The sequence below is a fragment of the Tachyglossus aculeatus genome, chromosome 11, assembly GCF_015852505.1.
Source record: "Tachyglossus aculeatus isolate mTacAcu1 chromosome 11, mTacAcu1.pri, whole genome shotgun sequence".
NCBI classification, from domain to species: domain Eukaryota; kingdom Metazoa; phylum Chordata; class Mammalia; order Monotremata; family Tachyglossidae; genus Tachyglossus; species Tachyglossus aculeatus.
In genome coordinates, this window is record NC_052076.1 from 7,294,447 (window position 1) to 7,314,053 (window position 19,607).

At 54.3% G+C, this 19,607-nt stretch overlaps 2 protein-coding genes across 5 annotated transcripts in view; one reads left to right on the forward strand and one right to left on the reverse strand.

The window, feature by feature from the left end:
• LOC119934322 (AKT interacting protein) overlaps positions 1-19,087 on the forward strand; it is a 43,186-nt gene extending 24,099 nt beyond the window's left edge. For 2 of the 4 annotated variants that reach the window (XM_038753775.1, XM_038753774.1), the window contains 10 exons: positions 1,453-1,570; positions 9,051-9,170; positions 10,501-10,706; positions 15,119-15,183; positions 15,262-15,362; positions 15,977-16,065; positions 16,164-16,262; positions 16,356-16,463; positions 17,878-17,938; positions 18,199-19,087. In XM_038753775.1, coding sequence (XP_038609703.1) covers positions 9,129-9,170; positions 10,501-10,706; positions 15,119-15,183; positions 15,262-15,362; positions 15,977-16,065; positions 16,164-16,262; positions 16,356-16,463; positions 17,878-17,938; positions 18,199-18,309 — 882 coding nt within the window. In that variant the 5' untranslated portion in view covers positions 1,453-1,570; positions 9,051-9,128 and the 3' untranslated portion in view covers positions 18,310-19,087. Of the gene's footprint in view, positions 1-1,452; positions 1,571-5,248; positions 5,318-9,050; positions 9,171-10,500; positions 10,707-15,118; positions 15,184-15,261; positions 15,363-15,976; positions 16,066-16,163; positions 16,263-16,355; positions 16,464-17,877; positions 17,939-18,198 lie in introns of those variants that run through there. The other 2 variants (XM_038753777.1, XM_038753776.1) reach the window with 2 other exon arrangements.
• Positions 18,190-19,607, reverse strand: part of RBL2 (RB transcriptional corepressor like 2) — a 44,728-nt gene continuing 43,310 nt past the window's right edge. The window contains exon 23 of the mRNA XM_038753773.1: positions 18,190-18,275. The gene's annotated coding sequence lies outside the window, so the exon portion shown is untranslated. The remainder of the gene's footprint in view (positions 18,276-19,607) is intronic.

A 19,607-nucleotide genomic window follows, 5' to 3' on the forward strand; every position in this document is an offset into this window, starting at 1 on the left:
GTCTTAATCCCCATTTTACAGATGAGGTAACTGAGGCCCAGGGAAGCGGTGACTTGTCCAAGGTCACACAACAGACAAGTGGTGGAGCCGAAAATAGAACCCTCTCCCCTTCTCTCCCCATCCTCCCCGCCCTACCTCCTTCCCCTCCCCACAGCACCTGTATATATGTTTGTAGAGATTTATTACTCTATTTATTTTACTTGTACATTTTTACTATTTATTTTGAAAATGATGTGCTTCTCGCTTTACTTCTATTTATTCTGATGACTTGACACCTGACCCCGTCTTGTTTTGTTGTCGGCCTCCCCCTTCTAGACCGTGAGCCCGCTGTTGGGTAGGGACCGTCTCTATATGTTGCCAACCTGTACTTCCCAAGCGCTTAGTACAGTGCTCTGCACACAGTAAGCGCTCAGTAAATACGACTGAAGGAATAGTAAGTGCTCAATAAATACGATTGATTGAATGAATGAATGAATGAATGAACCCAGGTCCTTCCGATTCCGAATAGTATCGTGGCTACCTCAAGGGTCGGTTTTGAGAACCTACGGTTTTCTCGGGCCGAGCTTAACGTAACCGGCCATTTCAAGTCATCCGAGCTCGCGCTCGATATTCCTGATACTCCCACGGCAGTTGTTCTTTGCACAAATACTGCTTTCAAACTTGATATCGTCACGTGGGGAATTTGTGGTGATTTATTTTAACAGTCAACTTAAAAAAGTTATTCCGTATAGCACCAACCCAATTATTACAGTTCCTGTAACTAATATGACTGGGAATTTAGGTGTATTGGCTTGCAATTTGTTCAACATTAAAAGGAACTATTTTAAAGGTTATCTAAATTCACGCTCTAGCCTCGTTACGGGCAGGGAACGGGGCTGCCAATCTGGTATAGTCTCCCGAGCGCTTAGGACAGCGCATCGCACAGAGTGAGCGTCCAATAAATACGGTTGACTTGGGCCTATAGGCTGGTGCAGCGCCCCCAGTAGGCCATGAGGCAGGCCTGCAGAAATCAATCAATCAATCAATCGTATTTATTGAGCGCTTACTGTGTGCAGAGCACTGTACTAAGCGCTTGGGAAGTACAAATTGGCAACATCTAGAGACGGTCCGTACCCAACAGTGGGCTCACAGTCTAAAAAGCCAATCACCTTGGCTCCGGGCCACGTTGGGAAGTCGGGGGGCTCTCAGGCCCAACCGACTGGTTTGTGGGGTCCCCAGAGCCATCACGGAGGCCGTGGCTTCTCACCTGGAGGTGTTTGGGGCTGGCCAGGAGACCCTCAGCACCTGTCAGGCCTGCCCCGGCTTGGTCCGAATCCTGGGGTCCATCCTGTCCGGGCCACCACCGTGGAGAGAGGATCCAGCCGAAGCTTTCATCATAATTGGCTTTGAAGTCAGACCACCGCAACGTCCAGGGGCGTCTGGCGTTTTGTACTCTTCCTCCTCCTTTTACAGGGCTCGGAAACGTGCTCGCTGAACGCGTCAACGGAGCAAGTCTTCGATCCCGGCCAGTTCGAGGGGAAAAGCAACGGGGATCTGCCATCGGCGCGCAAAATCTGATTTTCATAAAAGAGTGAGTCACTCCTGTTATCGGTTCGGAGGAGGCGGGATAAAATGTTCCGCGGTCTGTGAGAATGCCTTCCCAGTGAGGGTATAATGCGTATCCAAGCTTAATGTTCCGAATAGTATCGTGGCTACCTCAGGGGTTGGTTTTGAGAACCTACGGTTTTCTCGGGCCGAGCTTAACGTAACCGGCCATTTCAAGTCATCCGAGCTCGCTCTCGATATTCCTGATACTCCCACGGCAGTTGTTCTTTGCACAAATACTGCTTTCAAACTTGACATCGTCACGTGGGGAATTTGTGGTGATTTATTTTAACAGTCAACTTCAAAAAGTTACTCCGTATAGCACCAACCTAATTATTACAGTTCCTGTAACTAATACGACTGGGAATTTAGGTTTATTTACTTGCAATTTTTTCATCATTAAAATGAACTATTTTAAAGGTTATCTAAATTCACTTACCTTTGACACTGGGGACCATATCTGTTCCTGTATCCCCACATTTTTCATGTATCGTACGGGGTTAGAATGCTTTAAACAGCAGTCTCAAAGCTTTTTGAACTTAATTCACGATGACCAAAGGTACCGAATTCTTTACTTCTATAATCCAGTAAGCCTTTTTTTAAAACCCAAAGATTACTCGTTTGTTTTATGGTACTTGTTAAGCGCTTACTATGTTCATTCAATCGCATTTCATTATTCATTCGATCGCATTTATTGAGCATTTACTGTGTGCCGCGCACTGTGCTAAGCCCTTGGGAGAGTACAAAATGACAATAAACAGATGCATTCCCTGCCCACGCGAGCTTCCAATCTAGAGTGGGGGAGAGCACATTAATAGAAAGAAAGAAATGACAAATATGTCCCTAAGTGCTGTGGGGCTGGGAGGAGGAGGAGGATGAACAAAGGGAGCAAGTCAGGGTGACGCAGAAGGGAGTGGGAGAAGAGGAAAGGGAGGGGGCTTAGTCAGGGAAGGCCTCCAGGAGGAGATGGGCTTTGAAAGGGATGCGGGGGGGAAGAGTCCCTATCTGTTGAGTTCATTTCTTCATTTATTCAATCGCATTTATTGAGCGCTTACTGTGTGCAGAGCGCTGTACTAAGCGCTTGGGAGCTTATAGAGACGGTCCCTACCCAACAACGGGCTCACAGTCTAGAAGGGGGAGGCAGACAACAAAACAAAACATGGGGACAGGTGTCAAGTCGTCAGAATAAATAGAAGTAAATAGAAGTAAAGCTAGATGCACATCATTAACAAGATAAATAGAGTTGGAGGGAGGGGGTTTCAGGCCAAAGGCAGGAAGTGGGCCGGGGGTCGATGGTGAGATAGACGAGAATGAGGCCCAGAGAGGTTAGCATGAGCATTATGTGCCAAACACTGTTCTGAACGCTGCGGTTGGGACGAGGTCATTAAGTCAAGACACGATCCCTGTCCCGCTTGGGGACTCAATCAATCAATCAATCAATCAATCGTATTTATTGAGCACTTACTGTGTGCAGAGCACTGCACTAAGCGCACTAAGCGCTTGGGAAGTACAAGTTGGCAACATCTAGAGACGGTCCCTACCCAACAGTGGGCTCACAGTCTAGAAGGGGGAGACAGAGAACAAAACAAATTAACAGAATAAAATAAATAGAATAGATATATACAAGTAAAATAAATAGAGTAATAAATACGTACAAACATATATACAGGTGCTGTGGGGAAGGGAAGGAGGTAAGGTGGGGGGGATGGAGAGGGGGGAGGAAAGGCTCACGGTCTTAAGCAGGAGGGACACCGGGGATTGAAGCCCCATTTTACAGTTGAGGAAACCGAGGCGCAGAGAAGTTATGCGACTTACCCAAGGTCACCCAGCGAACGTTTGGCCGAGCGGAATTAGAACTCGGATCCTCCGACTCCCCAGGCCCCGTGCTCTTACGCTGAGGAGGGCTGTTTCATCCCTCTGAGAAGCAGCGTGGCTCAGGGGCAAGAGCCCGGGCTTGGGAGTCGGAGGTCGTGGGTTCTAATCCCGGCTCCGCCCCCTGTCAGATGGGTGACTTCGGGCGAGTCACTTTGCTTTTCAGAGGTCAGGGGTTCAAATCCCAGCTCTGCCACTTGTCAGCTGTGTGACTTTGGCAAGTCGCTTCACCTCTCCGTGCCTCAGTTCCCTCATCCGTAAAATGGAGATGAAGACTGTGAGTCCCACGTGGGCCAAGCTGATCACCTCGTAGCCCCCCCAGCGCTTAGAACGGTTCTTTGCACGTAGTAAGCGCTTCACAAATACCATTATTATTATTGTTGTTGCCAGCTTGTACTTCCCAAGTGCTTAGTACAGCGCTGTGCACACAGTAAGCGCTCAGTTAATACGATTGGATGAATGAATGAATGATTATTCTCTGGGCCTCAGTGACCTCATCTGGAAAATGGGGATCAAGTGCGAGCCCCACGTGAGACAACCTGATTCTCTTGCATCTCTCCCTGCCCCTTCCTTCCTCTCCCCCTCATCCCCCTCTCCATCCCCCCCCATCTTACCTCCTTCCCTTCCCCACAGCACCTGTATATATGTATATATGTTTGTACATATTTATTACTCTATTTATTTATTTTACTTGTACATATCTATTCTATTTACTTTATTTTGTTAATATGTTTGGCTTTGTTCTCTGTCTCCCCCTTCTAGACTGTGAGCCCACCGTTGGGTAGGGACCGTCTCTGTGTGTTGCCAACTTGGACTTCCCAAGCGCTTAGCACAGTGCTCTGCACACAGTAGGCGCTCAATAAATACGATTGATTGACTAAGGCAGTGTTTCGCACATAGTAAGCGCTCAATAAATACGATTGATTGATTAAGGCAGTGTTTCGCACATAGTAAGCGCTCAATAAATACGATTGATTGATTAAGGCAGTGTTTCGCACATAGTAAGCGCTCAATAAATACGATCGATTGATTAAGGCAGTGTTTCGCACATAGTAAGCGCTCAATAAATACGATTGATTGATTAAGGCAGTGTTTCGCACATAGTAAGCGCTCAATAAATACGATCGATGATTGATTAAGGCAGTGTTTCGCACATGGTAAGCGCTCAATAAATACGACTGATTGATTAAGGCAGTGTTTCGCACATGGTAAGCGCTCAATAAATACGACTGATTGATTAAGGCAGTGTTTCGCACATAGTAAGCGCTCAATAAATACGACTGATTGATTAAGGCAGTGTTTCGCACATAGTAAGCGCTCAATAAATACGATTGATTGATTAAGGCAGTGTTTCGCACATAGTAAGCGCTCAATAAATACGATTAAGGCAGTGTTTCGCACATAGTAAGCGCTTGACAAATGCCGTCATTATTATTATTATTATTATTATTTTAAGAATCCCCATTGAACAGATGAGAAAACTGAGGCCCGCGCTGGGAGCCTACCTGGGCCCCCCGCCTCCCAACGGCTGAAGCGTCATAAGGGTTCTGGGCGGGGCTTTCCGGAGATTGACGGTCCCGGCGACCAATCGGAGCCCTCCTGGAGGGGGCGGGCCGGTTCCCCCCCCCCACGCGCCCCACGTGACCGCCACCTCGGTCCGGGCGCGGTGACGTCACGGGGGCGTTCGTGGAGGGGGCGGGGCGAGGCCTGTCCCCGCCCCGGAAGTTGCGGGTGATTGAGAGGCCGGGCGCGCGCGGCTATTGGGCGGCCGGAGGAGGGGGCGGGGCCGGGGCCGGTCGGGGCCGGACGGAGATGGTGGCGGGCGGCGGTTGTGGCGGCGGCGGCGGCGGCCGGGACAGCGGTGAGGAGAAAGAGGAGGAGGAGGGAGGGAGGGAGGGGAGGAAGGGGGGCGGGGGCGCGGCCCCCAGGCTCCGCGGTGAGGCCCGGGCCGGTCCGTCCCTCAGTCCGTCCGTCCGTCAGTCAGTCCCTCAGTCTGTCCGTCAGTCCGTCCCTCAGTCCGCCCGCCCGCCCTCCCTCCTTCCTTCCCTCAGCGGAGCGTCGGTCCGTCGGGACCCCGGCCCCGGCCGGTTGGGGGGTTCAATCAATCAATCAGTCGTATGTATTGAGCGCTTCCTGTGCGCAGAGCGCCGGACTAAGCGCTCGGGAAGAACAAGTTGGCAACGTCTAGAAACGGTCCCGACCCGACAGGGGGCTCACAGGCTACAAAGGTGCGGGGGGGGCGGGGGGGGGGCGGTTTGCGTCCCGCGCTGCGGCCAACGTTCGGGGCCGAGGGGAGGGGACCGGACCCCCCCCCCCCCGGGCAACGCCCACACACCCAGCCGGGGCGGACGGGCGGGCGGGCGGACAGGGGGAGGGGGGGAGGGCCGGCGGGCCGGCCGCCTTAGCCCACTGTTGGGTAGGGACTGTCACTTTCTGTCGCCAACTTGTCCTTCCCAAGCGCTTAGTCCAGTGCCCTGCGCATAGTAAGCGCTCAATAAATACGGTGGATGATGACGGCCAGGGCCAGGCCAGGCCAGGCCCGGCCCCCTCCTGTCCGCCCGCCCGTCCGTCTCTCTCTCTCTCTCTCTCTCTCTCTCTCTCTCTGTCCGTGTGTCTCCGTCCCCCGGAGCCCGGCCCGGTTTTCCTGCGGGTGTTGCCCAGCCTGCCCGGACCACGTCCCCCCCGGCAGCCCGGCCCGGCCCGGCCCCCGCGCGGCCGAGGGGGAAGGACGGCGGATGGTTGGGGCCGGCGCGGCACCTGCCCACGGGCTTGGCTTGGCTTGGCTTGGCTTGGCAGCTGCCTACAGGTTGGGCCGGATTCCTTTGGGAGGAGGGCGGGATCGCTTCCGCCCTTGGAGGAGATGCTACACGGCCCGGGCCCGGGCCCGAGCCTGCTCCGGGCCCCGGACACCCGACGGGGGGTGGGCGGCCCCACCGGGCCCGGCCCGTGGCGGCCGCCCGCCTGGACCCAGCGGGAGGACCATCCCGGCATCACGCCCGGTGGCCGCATTCCTGACGGCCGGCGAAATGCGGCCCCCCCCCCCCCCCCCCCCCCCCCCCCCCCGAGAGATCCCCGAGGTGCTGGAAACCTCCCCTGGACCCGGACGACCCCGATAATCCGCTCTCTCCCGTGGGCCCGGTACAAAGAGATCCCCAATATGTGTTTGTACATATTTATTACTCTATTTATTTATTTTATTTGTGCATATCTATTCTATTTATTTTATTTTGTTAGTATGTTTGGTTTTGTTCTCTCTCTCCCCCTTTTAGACTGTGAGCCCACTGTTGGGTAGGGACTGTCTCTAGATGTTGCCAGCTTGGACTTCCCAAGCGCTTAGTGTACAGTGCTCTGCACATAGTAAGCGCTCAGTAAATACGATTGATTGATTGGAAACCTCCTCTGGATCCGGACGACCCCGCTAACCCGCCCTTTCCCGTGGGCCCGGTACAGTCCCGACGGACACGCCAGCGGGTGGTGGGAGCCAGGTCCTCACCCGGCTTGGACTTGGGCAGCCGTTAGCAAAAGGCCCAAGAGGAAAGCCCTTCTCTCTCAACGACCTCCAGGGGACGGCTCCCATCCGGTCGCCTCATCCCTCCCTTTAAGGGAGAGGAGTCGAGGGGAACCCCGGGAGACCCAGGATGCCCACGGTAGATCTCGGATGGAGACCCCAGGGATCCTGGATTCCGGGTCTAGTTCCCGGGAGCGTCCAGAGCGGACGCGATGGCTTCTCGCCACAGGACGGGGTGGAGACCCCAGGGATCCTGGATTCCGGGTCTAGTTCCCGGGAGCGTCCAGAGCGGACGCGATGGCTTCTCGCCACAGGACGGGGTGGAGACCCCGGGCCTGCTTGTCTTTTGAGGGTCCCGTTGGTTTCCCGGGCATCGTCAGGCAAGGAGGGGGCAGTAAGCGAACTCTCCCCGAGGCCAAAACAAGCTATTCCACATAGAGCTTAGCGGCAACCGGAGAGGCTCTCCAACCTTGGCCCGCCATAAACACTACTGGCCCTGGCCATTATGGGCATGTGACTCACCCGACCCAAGGATAGGTTACCTAATAGAGTAGAAGGTTAACTCCATTTTATTTGAACCTCTCCAATAAATAGCTTACGAGCCTTATCCCTTGGAAGCGACCACCGCCTCTCACCACCGCCTATCAAGGCTGGATAGGAAAGGTATCGGCAGAAAAGGCCATTCTTCTGTCTTTAGCCTGGTCTCTCTGCCCGCTCCCCCGAACCCTCCTTGGTATTTTAAGTCAAAGCGCCCTGACGCCCCTCTGTTCCTCGAGACTGCGTGTTTTGTCTTCCTGCTTGGTGGTTTGGGAGGAATCGGGCTCCCGCTTGCGTTCGAGATGGTGCGTTGTCTACCCCGGAGTTCCCCTGGAGTTTCCCTGTCATTTGCCCGGCTAGGCGGAGATTGAAACTAAATCTGTGAGCGACGCCTTCGGTTACCTTTGTTCCGTAGAAGTGATTTTTGGCAGAGTTCCCAAGCGGGCAGCAGGTGGGCCGCCGGGGTGCTGGTGTGACCGCTGGATGCCCGACTATTGGCGGCGGCCCTGGGGTCTGCCCAGTTCTAGGCAGGACCCCAGTTGCTCTGTCACATCCCGACTCCTGGCCGGGCCACTAATCCTCTCTGGGTGTGGGTGTGCATCTGTGATGTGTGTGTGTGTGTGTGTGTGTGTGTGTGTGTGTGTGTGAGAGAGAGAGAGAGAGAGAGAGAGAGAGAGAGAGGTGGCCTGTAAGTGCCTCCGTTTGCAACTGCATTCCCTGAAAATGGGCCCTGCCTTAACCTAGGTCCCACAGACCAAAATCTGTAAGGTTTTGTGAGGAAGAGAATTGCATTTTGGGAATACCGTGCATCTCTCCCCTCCCTCTCCCCTCCTTATAATCCAAGGAGTTAGTAGTATTTCTACTCCAAGTAGTTAGAGAAGCAGCGTGGCTCAGTGGAAAGAGCCCGGGCTTTGCAGTCAGAGGTCATGGGTTCCAATCCCGGCTCTGCCACTTGTCAGCTGTGTGACTTGGGGCAAGTCACTTAACTTCTCTGCGCCTCAGTTACCTCATCTGTAAAACGGGGATGAAGACTGTGGGCCCCACTTGGGACAACCTGATTACCTTGTATCCTCCCCAGCGCTTAGAACAGTGCTTTGCACATAGTAAGCGCTTAACAAATACCATCATTATTAGTAGTAGTAGTATTTATTAAGTGCTTATTGTGTGCTCCGGTGGGGAATTACACACGGTCCCTGGCCCTCTCGGGGCGCACAGTCTAAAAATAAAGGAACTCTTGGTGGTGCTGCTGCTTTTGAAACGCTTTCTTCTGCACGTATAAAAATGTGAGGCCCTCAGGTGTTGCGGTAGAGGGCCTTCCCCAAACACAGAGCCGTAGTTGCCACCGATTATGTCACGCGGCGTTGGGAGTCCTCTGAGTGGTGCAGGCTCCAGCCGAAAACCTGGCTCGCTGAACCAAGGACATGGGCGGTCATCTGGCCCAGCAGCAGCAGGAGGAGGAGGAGGAGGAGGAGGGAACTGCTAGTTACCGTCGACAGCTAGATTTTGGAGACTCCTCTGTGCTAATGGGTCCTTCGTCGCTCTCGTTTAGAGTGGAAAGTGAATCGAGAAGACTGGAGAGAGTGTGGTGACAGCGAAGAGTTGCGTTTCTTTGTTGGGGAGCCACGTTATGAACCCCTTCTGGAGCATGTCTACAAGTTCTGTCCGCAAGGTAGGTGCTGGATTGAATATGGCGTGCAAAACAGAAGCATCTAGGTAGTCAACTAGGTATTCAGTTCCCTCTTTTTGTGACAGTTATGAAGCTGTTAGATTTGCTAGGTGATGACGTCTTGATCAATTGATAGTTTTTATTGAGTGCTTACTGTACGCTGAGCCCTGTACTAGGCGCTTGAGAGAGGACGCTACAGTAGACTTGGTAGATTTGTTTCCTGCCCACAAGAAGCTCACGGTCTAGAAGGGGAGACAGGCATTGAATGAATTACTGACGGGTGAGAGGGAGAGTATGGGGTATGATATATATATATATAACCTGTGTGGGTGTGTGTATATATTTGTTTACACACACACACACACACACACACACACAACCCCCCCCCCCCAACCCCCACCCCCCAAAGGACCCATTTCCTCAAGCAGGGACTTCAATGTCCTAAATGTGAATCTTTCCATTTTGAAAATGTCGTGGGCTGCGGCTACACCACCTGCGTTTTGTACGGTGCCCACAAGGCCGAGTTGAAATTGTTTTCATCTTTTATATTAAGTAAGAGCCGACTTTATGCCTGATTTCAGTGCTAGTTTAGACCTGCCTTGGACAAAGAGGCCAAAGGAATTATGCACCGTACATCTATCAGGCTCTGAGGTAGGCCCGGTTTTGGATCATTCCTAACTTTGGTTGATCTGCACAGCCCCCTCCTCTCTGAAGAATCTGACTAACGCCACCCGGAGCTAAGGAAGTGCCTCTGGGCGTGGCATTGTCCAGCTTGGTCGTGGCGACTTATTTAGACTTTCGTGGTTAAAGGTAGCAGTTATCCCGGTGCTCTTCAAACTGTGGAATGATCCCTTAGGGTCGGGGCCATATCGAGATGGACAAATAAGATATCGACTTCCCCATATGTTTCTAATCTGAGGGTCCGGACGTCACCAAGTGGTGACTTGATTTCAGTCCCCCCGGATTCCTGGGCAAGGATTTGGAGTCTTGTATCCCCCACGAGGTCCCCGGGGCCTCTGGATTTGGAAAGATCGCACCCCCGGCCCCCGGTTTCCCCTCGGGAAATGGAGTTTGAGCCTCAGGGTTATGGAGTGGAGGCCGACGTGACCTAGGGTTTCCCCCTTGAGTTGGGTCTCCACGCCTGTGGGGCTGTCGAACGAATTGCGTAAGGAAGACATTTCCGCCCAACCCACACGGTGGGTCTCATTTCAGTTTTTCCCTGCAATTTCAAGGAGATGGGATGATGCGCGGAGTTAGTTGGTCCGACGAGTCTCGGGGGACCGCCAGCCAGGACGCCGTGGTGATGGATGCTCTCGTGCCGTCTCTCTTGTAGCGCTCTGATGGGGAAGAGAAGGCTCTGACCGGGGATCCGAAAGCCAGTCCTCCCCGACCGGCTCCGAAGAAGCAGCTGCCTTCCATTCCTAAAAATGCCCTGCCCGTAGCCAAGCCCGCGTCGCCCACCCCCGCCGGCCAGTCGACCAACGGCACGCACGCCTCCTATGGACCCTTTTACTTGGAGTACTCGCTTCTCGCGGAATTGTACGTGCCCGGGTGTCCCGCGCCCCCTCCCCTACTCCCCGCCCCCCTCGGCCGGGGAACAGACACGGTGAACGCGGTCCTGCGGGTGGGGGGTTCCTAAGTGTAAAGCCCCCTGCCCAGGAAGGGGTCAACGAGCTTGACTCGGTGGCCTCCGGTCCTCGGCCTTAGCGTTTGTGAAGGCAGGGCAGCCGGGACCAGATGGCTTCCACCCGCTGTCCCTTCTGCGGCCCCTTTCTGTCCCTTCTGTGTCCCCTTTCCCTATGGGGGAGCCGCTCCCTCTCTCACCGGAGCCCGGGGGTCCCCAGCCGGCCCTTCCCCTGGGTTTTTTTTCCGATGGGTAAGGGCAGCGCCTTTTCACAGGCTTTACGCTTCCTGTACGGTTTCTTCGTGGGGATTTTGTCGTGAAGCTGGTTCTGAGGGGAAAACGCTTGGGGAAAAAACTGGATATTTGGGAAGAAAAGCAGCCCCAGCCCTCCCTCCCCGCCTCCCTCCCTCCCACCCACCTACCTCGCCCCCTGCACAGTGCCGGCTCGCTCCAGAGTGGTTGAGCGTAGCTCTGTGCCCCCCTCCCCGTCCCCGTCCCGTGGCTGCCGGCCGGGAAGGGCTCAGGGAAGGAAGGGGCTCAGGGCCCGCTGCTCGTGCCGGGGCGGGGAAGGCGGGCCGGGCTACCTTCTAGTTAAAAGCCTAGCTGGGATGGAGCCGTTCTCTTAGGGTGGCCAGGTGGACGTAGGTCTTCCAGGCGGCACCATAGAGGCCTTCCTCCCTAAGGGCCAGGAGGCTTCAAACACGGGAGGGTCGCTTGGCAGTGTTCGGGGTGAAGAAATGGTAATGTCCTCACAATCGTAGTCGTGGTGGTGTCGATGAAGAGGCTAGGTTGGGTGTAGCACTGTGCTAAAGCTAACGGGCAAGAAATGAGAGAGAATCCCTGATCCCCAAGAAATTCACAAGCTAAGAAATCTAAGTGGCTGACTTCTTGGTTGTGGGGCAGAGCTCAGTCCATCACTGGTATTTATTGAGTGTTTACAATGTGCCGGGGACGGGGTTAAGTGCTTGGGAGAGTACAGTACAGTAGAATCCGTAGACATACTGCTTGTCCACAAAAGACTACAGCCTAGAAGGGGAGACGGATTACACTAAATTACAGAGCTGTACGTAAGTGGGGTGCTTAAAGGGTACGGTTCCAAGTGCCTTGGCGAGGCAGGAGGAGGAGGGGGAAGGGGAAATGAAGGCTTGGTCGTGGAAGGCCTCTTGGAGGAGATGTGTTCGAGTAAGACTTTGAAGGTAGAGAGAGTGGTGGTCCGGCCTTTAGGAATGGGGAAGGAGTTTTGGGTCAGGAGGACATGGGCGAGCGGTTGGCGTCGAGGTAGGTGAGATCAAGATACATCGAGTAGGTTGGCACTTTTTTATGGTATTATTAAGCGCCGTTCATTCGATTGTATTTATTGAGCGCTTACTGTGTGCAGAGAACTGTACTAAGCACTTGCCATCTAAGTACTCAGCGCTGTTAACTATGAGCCAGGTACTGTACTAAGCACTGGAGTAGCCGCACGATAATCGGGTTGGGCACTGTCCGTGTCCCACGTGGGGCTTCGGTGTTAATCCTCGTCCAAGTTAAGTGACTTGCCCAAGGTCTCTCAGCAGAGAAGTGGCGGAAGGGTGATTGGAACTCGGGTCCTCTGATTTCCAGGCCTGTGCTCTTTCCACTAGGCCGCACCTCTTTTCATTAGAGGAGCCAAGTGTGTGGCCTGGATGATAGTAGGAAATGAGTAGGGTAAGATAAGAGGGGGCGAACTGATTTGAGTGCCATGATGTCAGTGATAAGGAGTTTCTGTTTGTGGCGGAGGTGGATGGGCAACTGCTGGAGGGTCTTGGGTGGCGGGGGGCACAGGGGAGGCCGGAGGAGAGAAAGGCACCTGAGCAGCGCTGCAGGAAACCTTCCCCAGAGGGCCAGCTGACAGAGGGCCACTTCTTTGCCGAGGGACTTTGTCTTTCACCTTTTCCAGGCGATGGATCGGATATTAGTCGACTGGAAGCTGGAGGGAGGGTTCAGACACTCGTACGAGGTGACTCAAAGACTCCTTCGTTCCAACAGGAATCCGTGACACCCACTGCAGGGGGTAACGGAGGACCCGGCAGGCTTGCCGGTGAAGGAGAGGGAGTCAGGGGGTCAGAGGACGCGGGTTCTCCTCCTGACCCCTCCTCTTCCTGTTGTGTGACTTCGGGCAAGTCACGTGACTTCCCTGTGTCTCAGGTTTCTCATCATGTTAATAATTGTGGTATTTGTTAAGCGCTGGCTATATGCCAGACGCTTTACTGAGCACTGGAGTGGGTCCGAGCAAATCGGGTCGGACACAGCTCACGTGGGGCTCGCTGTCTCGATCCCCATTTTATAGATGAGGGAACTGAGGCACAGAGAAGCTGAGTCACCTGCTGTAGGCCACCCAGCAGACAGGTGGGGGAGCCGGGATTAGAATGGGGAACTTCGGACTCCCATCTAATCAGTGGTATCGATTGAGCAGTGGCTGGGTGCAGAGCCTTCTGCTGAGCCTTTGGGAGAGGACAGGGGAGTTGGTAGACCCTCTCCCTGCCGCCAAGGATCTTACAGTCTTAGGGGGGAGATGGATGTTAAAGTCAGTACCAGATAGGGGAAGACTAGTGGAAGGAGCGCAGGCCTGGGGGAGGGTCGGGGGACCTGGGTGCGAATCCCAGCTCCATCCTTTGTCTGCTGTGTGACGTCGGGCAGATCGCTTAACTTCTCTGTTTCCTCATCTGTAAAACGGGGAGTGACTGTCTGTTCTCCTCACTTGGACCGTGAGCCCCTTGCCTCTATCCCAGTGCCTAGAACACAGTAAGGGCTTAACAAATACGCACTCGCTACCATCGTCGGTCGCCGGGGCCGTCACCGGACCCACTCGGATTCCTGAGCTCGGCCCTGGCCGGCGACGGGGACGGGGCCCGTTAGCGTGATTAGAGTTAGGCCCTGGGCCGGCGATGCCATCTTCCCCTCCCGCAGATCTTGCCTTGGCGCTTGATGATGGTTCCCGGACAGTCTGTTCGTTAGCCTGGGAAATTGTCAGAGGGAGATGGGGCTAAAATCCCTGGCTTAATTACAGTAAAAACGGTAAGGACCATAAGGCACCATAAGGCAAGTGGGAGTGAAACGAGGGGAGCCAGCTGAGTAACGTTTGGAGAGCGCTGATTCCGTCACCCTTCCCGGATTATCTCAAGGCCTCTCCGGGACTCGGCCTTTCTCCGTTGCAGCTGAGTGGGGAAAGGGCCGCGGCCGAGGGCGGGCCGGAAAAAGTCAGGAAGTCTTCCCGGGAGACTGGTACCTTCACGCTGGTTTCCTCCCCTAACGGGAAACGGGGGGTTAGGGGGGCGGGCGGGGAGCACACCCATTTCTAACTCCCTCCATTGATGGGCTTTTTAAAAACGGTATTTAAATGCTTACTACGTTTCAGGCACTGTACTGAGCACTGGGATAGATAAAAGGTAAACAGGTTGGACACAGTCCCTGTCCCACCTAGGGCATAGTCTTAATCCCCGTTGTACAGATAAAATAACTGAGGCCCAGAGAAGTGAAGTGACCTGCCCGAGGTCACACAGTAGACAAGTGGCAGAGGCTGGGATTGGAACCCAGGTCGTTCTGACGCCCAGGTCCCTATGAGAGCCGGGCCCATGCTCTATTCATTAGGCCACCTTGCTTCTCCGTGCTGTTCTGGTTCCAGATCAGAGAGTTGCTTGCATGTGAACTTGCCCTCCGGACCCTGAGCTTGTGGTGGGCAGGCAGTGTGTCTACCGACTCTGTTGTAGTCTCTCCCCAAGTGCTCAGTGGAGCGCTCTGCACACTGTAAGTGCTCGATAAATCCCACTGATTGATGAAAAGGATAAACTACTGGTCACTTCGAGAAACCCAAGTGGGGATGGGCCACTTTCTCAAAGAGCCCACATTTTCCGGGAATGCGTGAGCATGTTCGGACCTGGACAAGGGTTAAGAGTTGGCATTTTTGGCGGCGGGCAGGGCTCCTCGGCCTGTCTCTCTTTGGCTGTTCCCGTCTCCCCGGCCCGTTCCCCTTGAAGTGATCAACCTTGCCAGCTGGAGCCGGTTTCCTGCTCAGCCCCCATCTCTGTCCTCCTCCGACCCCAGGCCAGAGAGGCGTGGGTGGGGTCCCGGAGTCCCCACGGGCCCTGCATCCTACATCCTGCGTCCTGCCTCGGGCCAGTCTGGCTTTCGCCTTGGCTTCCCACCCGATTCCGTTGTCGCAACGGTGACCGTTACTGTCCCGGCCTCGATCTCCCTGACCTGACCGGGCAGGCCGTTCCCCTGCTGCTAGGTCGGGGCCATCAGCTCCTTCCCCCCTAAATGCCACCTCCCTGGGGTGACCCTCCCTCTCTCGTGCTCCTCCTTACAGTACGTTGGTGGTGAAACAGAAACTGCCCGGAGTCTACGTGCAGCCGTCGTACCGATCGGCATTAAGTAAGAGGAAGATTCACTCTCTAAATTCCTCGGTCCCGTTGCTTCGACCCCAGCTGACTTTCCCTCTTCCTTCCCCAGTGTGGTTCGGTGTGATATTCATTCGGCACGGACTCTACCAAGACGGAGTGTTCAAGTTTACAGTTTATATTCCCGACAACTATCCGGACGGTGACTGTCCGGTAAGTAGAGAGATGTGGGCGGGCGGGCGTGTGTGTGTGTGTGTGTGTGTGTGTGTGTGTGTGTGTGTGTGTGAGAGAGACGTGGGCGGCTGTCTGTGTGTGTGTGTGTGTGTGTGTGTGTGTAGGGGCTGGGAAAGGCGGTGACAGATTGCAGAGTTTAGTGGTGTAAGTGACTCTTTGCTCCTCCCACTGCACCTTCATCGTGCCGCTTAGGAGGGAGACTGAGACTGGGCCTATCTTCCCTGCCCGATGTAACGGGCGGGAATGGTGTTGTCTAGGAGAGCTGTGGCCCCAGATGGATTTCTTTTGCTTAGACTTTTTTTGGTCGGGTCCTTTTCAGGGAATAAGTTCCCTGGATATAATCCATCGTCTCTACCTAGGGAGCGAGGGCCCGGCCTGGCCCGAGTTAACCCCAACAGGATGCCCTTCGCCCCCCAAGGCGCGCCTACAGACCGATAAGCTGCCTTTTCAGGGTGACCGAGGTGCTACTTCAAGCTGTCGAGGCGCCTTTTCCGGTCGAGTCGACCCCCAGATTAGCCATCTCCCCCGTTCCCGGGCGGCCACCCCCACCCCTCCTTGCTCCCTGATGTGACTTGGAAATCTCTCCCCCGCAGCGCCTGGTGTTCGATAGCCCGGTCTTCCACCCGCTAGTCGATCCTCTCTCAGGTGAATTGGATGTGAAGAGAGCATTTGCCAAATGGAGGTCAGTGATCCCAGCTTCTCTCCCCCCGCAGCAGAGGTGGGGGCCGGGGGCCGGGGAGAGGGGGAGGCGCCCATCTCCACCGCCCGCTTCCTCCGCAGGCGGAACCACAACCACATATGGCAAGTGCTGATGTACGCCCGCCGGGTTTTCTACAAGATCGACACGACCAGCCCTCTGAACCCCGAGGCTGCGGTGCTGTAGGTGGCTCGGGGGGGGTCGGGGGGCCGGCCGGCCGGAGGAGGGCTCTCGCTGGCGGAGGAAGTGTCGTGACCCTTACCTCTCTCGCTTAGGTACGAGAAAGATGTTCAGCTGTTTAAGAGCAAAGTGGTCGACAGCGTCAGACTATGCAGCAGCCGCCTGTTCGATCAGCCGAAAATCGAGGATCCCTATGCAATTAGGTAAGTTACTTCTGCCTTGGGGATTGTTCCAGGTTGAGGCCTCCACCTACTTCCCAATCCGAAGTCCAGGTGTGCCGAGCTCTGGCACTTTCCCACAGACAGACCAGCAGACGTGCCCATTCTCGGCCAGAGTTATAGCCGTGTTCCTCCTCCCCCCTCTCATTTTCCTCTCCTCTCCCCACCCGTCGCTCTTTCTCTGCCTGGCGGACAAAGCTCTGTGTTGTCTTGGGCGGTTGGAAACAGGACACTAAGCTCATCGTAATTTGTGTTTGCTTTTGGGTCACTGGGCTCTCTGTCTTTGAAAGTTTCTACTTTGTTCTAAGTTTCAGTTCCTCTTGCGAGCTCTTAAAAGATCCGTATCTATTTCAACGGCTTTCCCACATGCTTTTTCCCTCCTTCCTCCCTCCCTCCGTCCATCCTGCTGGGACTCTCCTGATTCTGCATGTCTGTCCCCCCAGCCCTTTTTTCTTCCCCTTCCTAGAGAGGCGGGGGGCACCCAGGCAAGCCCGTGTGTTTCCTCTCCTCCCTGCAAGTACAATAATAATAATAATGGTGGCATTTGTTAAGCGCTTACTATGTGCAAAGCACTGTTCTAAGCGCTGGGGGATACAGGGTGATCAGGTTGTCCCACTTGGGGCACACAGTCTTCACCCCCATTTTAAGTATCATCCCTAGGACAAGCTAAGGCCAAAGCATCCTGGTTGGAGCGGAGAGGGGGTGGGGTAGGGCCAGCTTGTAGACTGCAGGGGCTGCACTGGAAAGTCAAGGAGTAGGATGGGGCACTAAGTAGGGAGGGGCTGCGGCCCCCCCCCAGCGACCCCCAGACGGGAGAGAGGTGGGCAGGAGCAGCATCTGCTGTCAAGTAACCTTTGTACTTCCCAAGCGCTTAGTACAGGGCTCTGCACATAGTAAGCGCTCAATAAATACGATTCTGCTCACGCCGCTCTCTCCCTTTCCCATCCTCCTCCTTTGCTTCTGCAGCAGGGAGAGCTGATCAGCCCCTATCGTCAGCGATGTACTTACTGAACGCTTACTGTGTGTAGAGCACAGTACAGCAGAGGTGACCGACGCGGTCCCTGCCCACAATGAACTTACAGGCTAGGAGGGGTCGGGAGGCCTGGTCCCGGGCTCGGCAAAGCGCTCCCCGGAACCCCAAATTCAGCTCTGGCCACTACTGCGACCTCGTCCCCCTCTCCTCCGTTTAGGATAATAATGATGGTATTTGTTAAGCGCTTACTACTATGTGCCAAGGCTGGAAAAATGGAGCCTTGGAACTCGAGAACCAAAACCACCCCGGCCCAAGGTTGGTTCTCCCGGGGGAGAGTGGCTTTCAAAGAGCAGCCGGCTCCCTGACCTAGGAGGGGTGTTGTCGGACAGCGGTTCACACGCGCCTCTTGCATCTCTTCTCCCCCAGTTTTTCTCCGTGGAATCCCTCTGTACACGACGAGGCCAGAGAGAAGATGCTGACTCAGAAAGTAGGTAGCGCGACCTTTTAACTCCACGAGAACCACATGTTTAAATATTGCCTGCGCTCTGAGCCCACCCCGGATTTTCAGGTTGACGCTTTTAAATTCCCGACGCTCCGGCTACCTGAAAATCCCGGCCGGTGGCTCTTCGTCTTTGCGTTGAAATCTCCGAGCGGACCTAAACCGGAAGTTCCTCCGCACGCCGCCCCCTCCCCCTGCAACCGCCCCCCGAGGGTCTTAATGATCTTCTCTTTTGACTTTGTGCCTAGAAGAAGCCGGAAGAGCAACACGGCAAAAGTCTCCATGTCTCTGGCCTGTCTTGGGTGAAGCCCGGCTCGGTGCAGCCCTTCAGTAAAGAGGAAAAAACAGTCACAACCTAAAGCTTGCGGACTCCGGTGCACCGGGCACTTTCGGCCGACGGGCAAGGAAGAGTTGGACTGGTTCAGCTGACCCGTGGCGGTGACCGTAGGGAGTAAAACTGCTCAAAACGGCGGGCCATCTCCGCGTTTTCCTTACGCATTTAGTTTTGACCACCGTTGTGGCAACCCCTCTTGAAGGCGATACTTCGGTTACTTGGAAGCTTCTCCGAGGAGGTCGACGGCGTCGATGCTCCGGTTTGTTGGGGGATTGCGTTTTGGGCTTTGGAATCTTATTTTTCCTTCCAGGAATGGCATTTTAAAAAACCTTCGGCTAACCGGCCCCATGGTTGGCGGGGGAAGCCGACGGCGGAGGTAAGCTGCGTCCGTTTAATCTAGCCGACGGAATTCAACACTACGTATTATTTAACGGTCTTAAAATGCAGGGTTTAGGCTGTACATACGTTTCGGATGCGGACTTGTACGTAGATAGCTGGTTCGGTAACTCATCTAGCACTTTCAAGGGAAGATAAACTGGGACGGCTAGTCTTAGCTCTTTTTATTTTTCTTTCCCCGACTTTAAAGTGGATTCTGTCACTGAAGCACACATTAGTCCGAGAGGAGACCAGAACACTATGGAGCGGTAGCTTTTTTTTAAAGCAAATACGGTTAAAGTATTTTTAAATGGTTATTTTATCTCTCTCTCTCCGCGGGGGTTTAATAAAATATTCTTAAGAAATTGACAGTAGTGTGCTATGGTGACTGATGTGTGGCAGTAGTGACAATAAATCTGAAAAGTCAATTTGTGGATTGTCGTCATTTGTCGACCAAGGAAGGGGGTACAAACGGAACCCGGCTCTCCCAGCTGCACGCTAAACGGGGGGGCCCGGAGGTCTTTCTTCTTTTTTAAAGGCTTTATTGAAAAATAATACACTTGCAGTATTTTCATACAAAGGTTACGTTTTAGCAGTAGGGTAGCGGATGGATGACTTTATAAATATTTTGTACATTACACGAACAGCGTTTTAGAATAGAATTCCCCATTTAAGACACGAAATTAAAAAGTTACCCGGTAACTCGTTTCCTACTAATTCAATTTTCCACTGAATTAAGTCTTCCCTAATGACACGACTAGACGCATTCAGCTTTTAAAGGGGCCGGACGGGACCGATTAAAAGTGGGGAGCTGAGTGGCGAAAGCACTTTTAACGTTTCCTAGTCTAACGCAGGGGGCAAGTGCTACTGAGGAGAAGAAGGAGAAGGGCCGAGCCAGCGGAAACCACTTCTACCCGGCCGTCGTCCTCCGCCTGCTTGGTGAGAAGG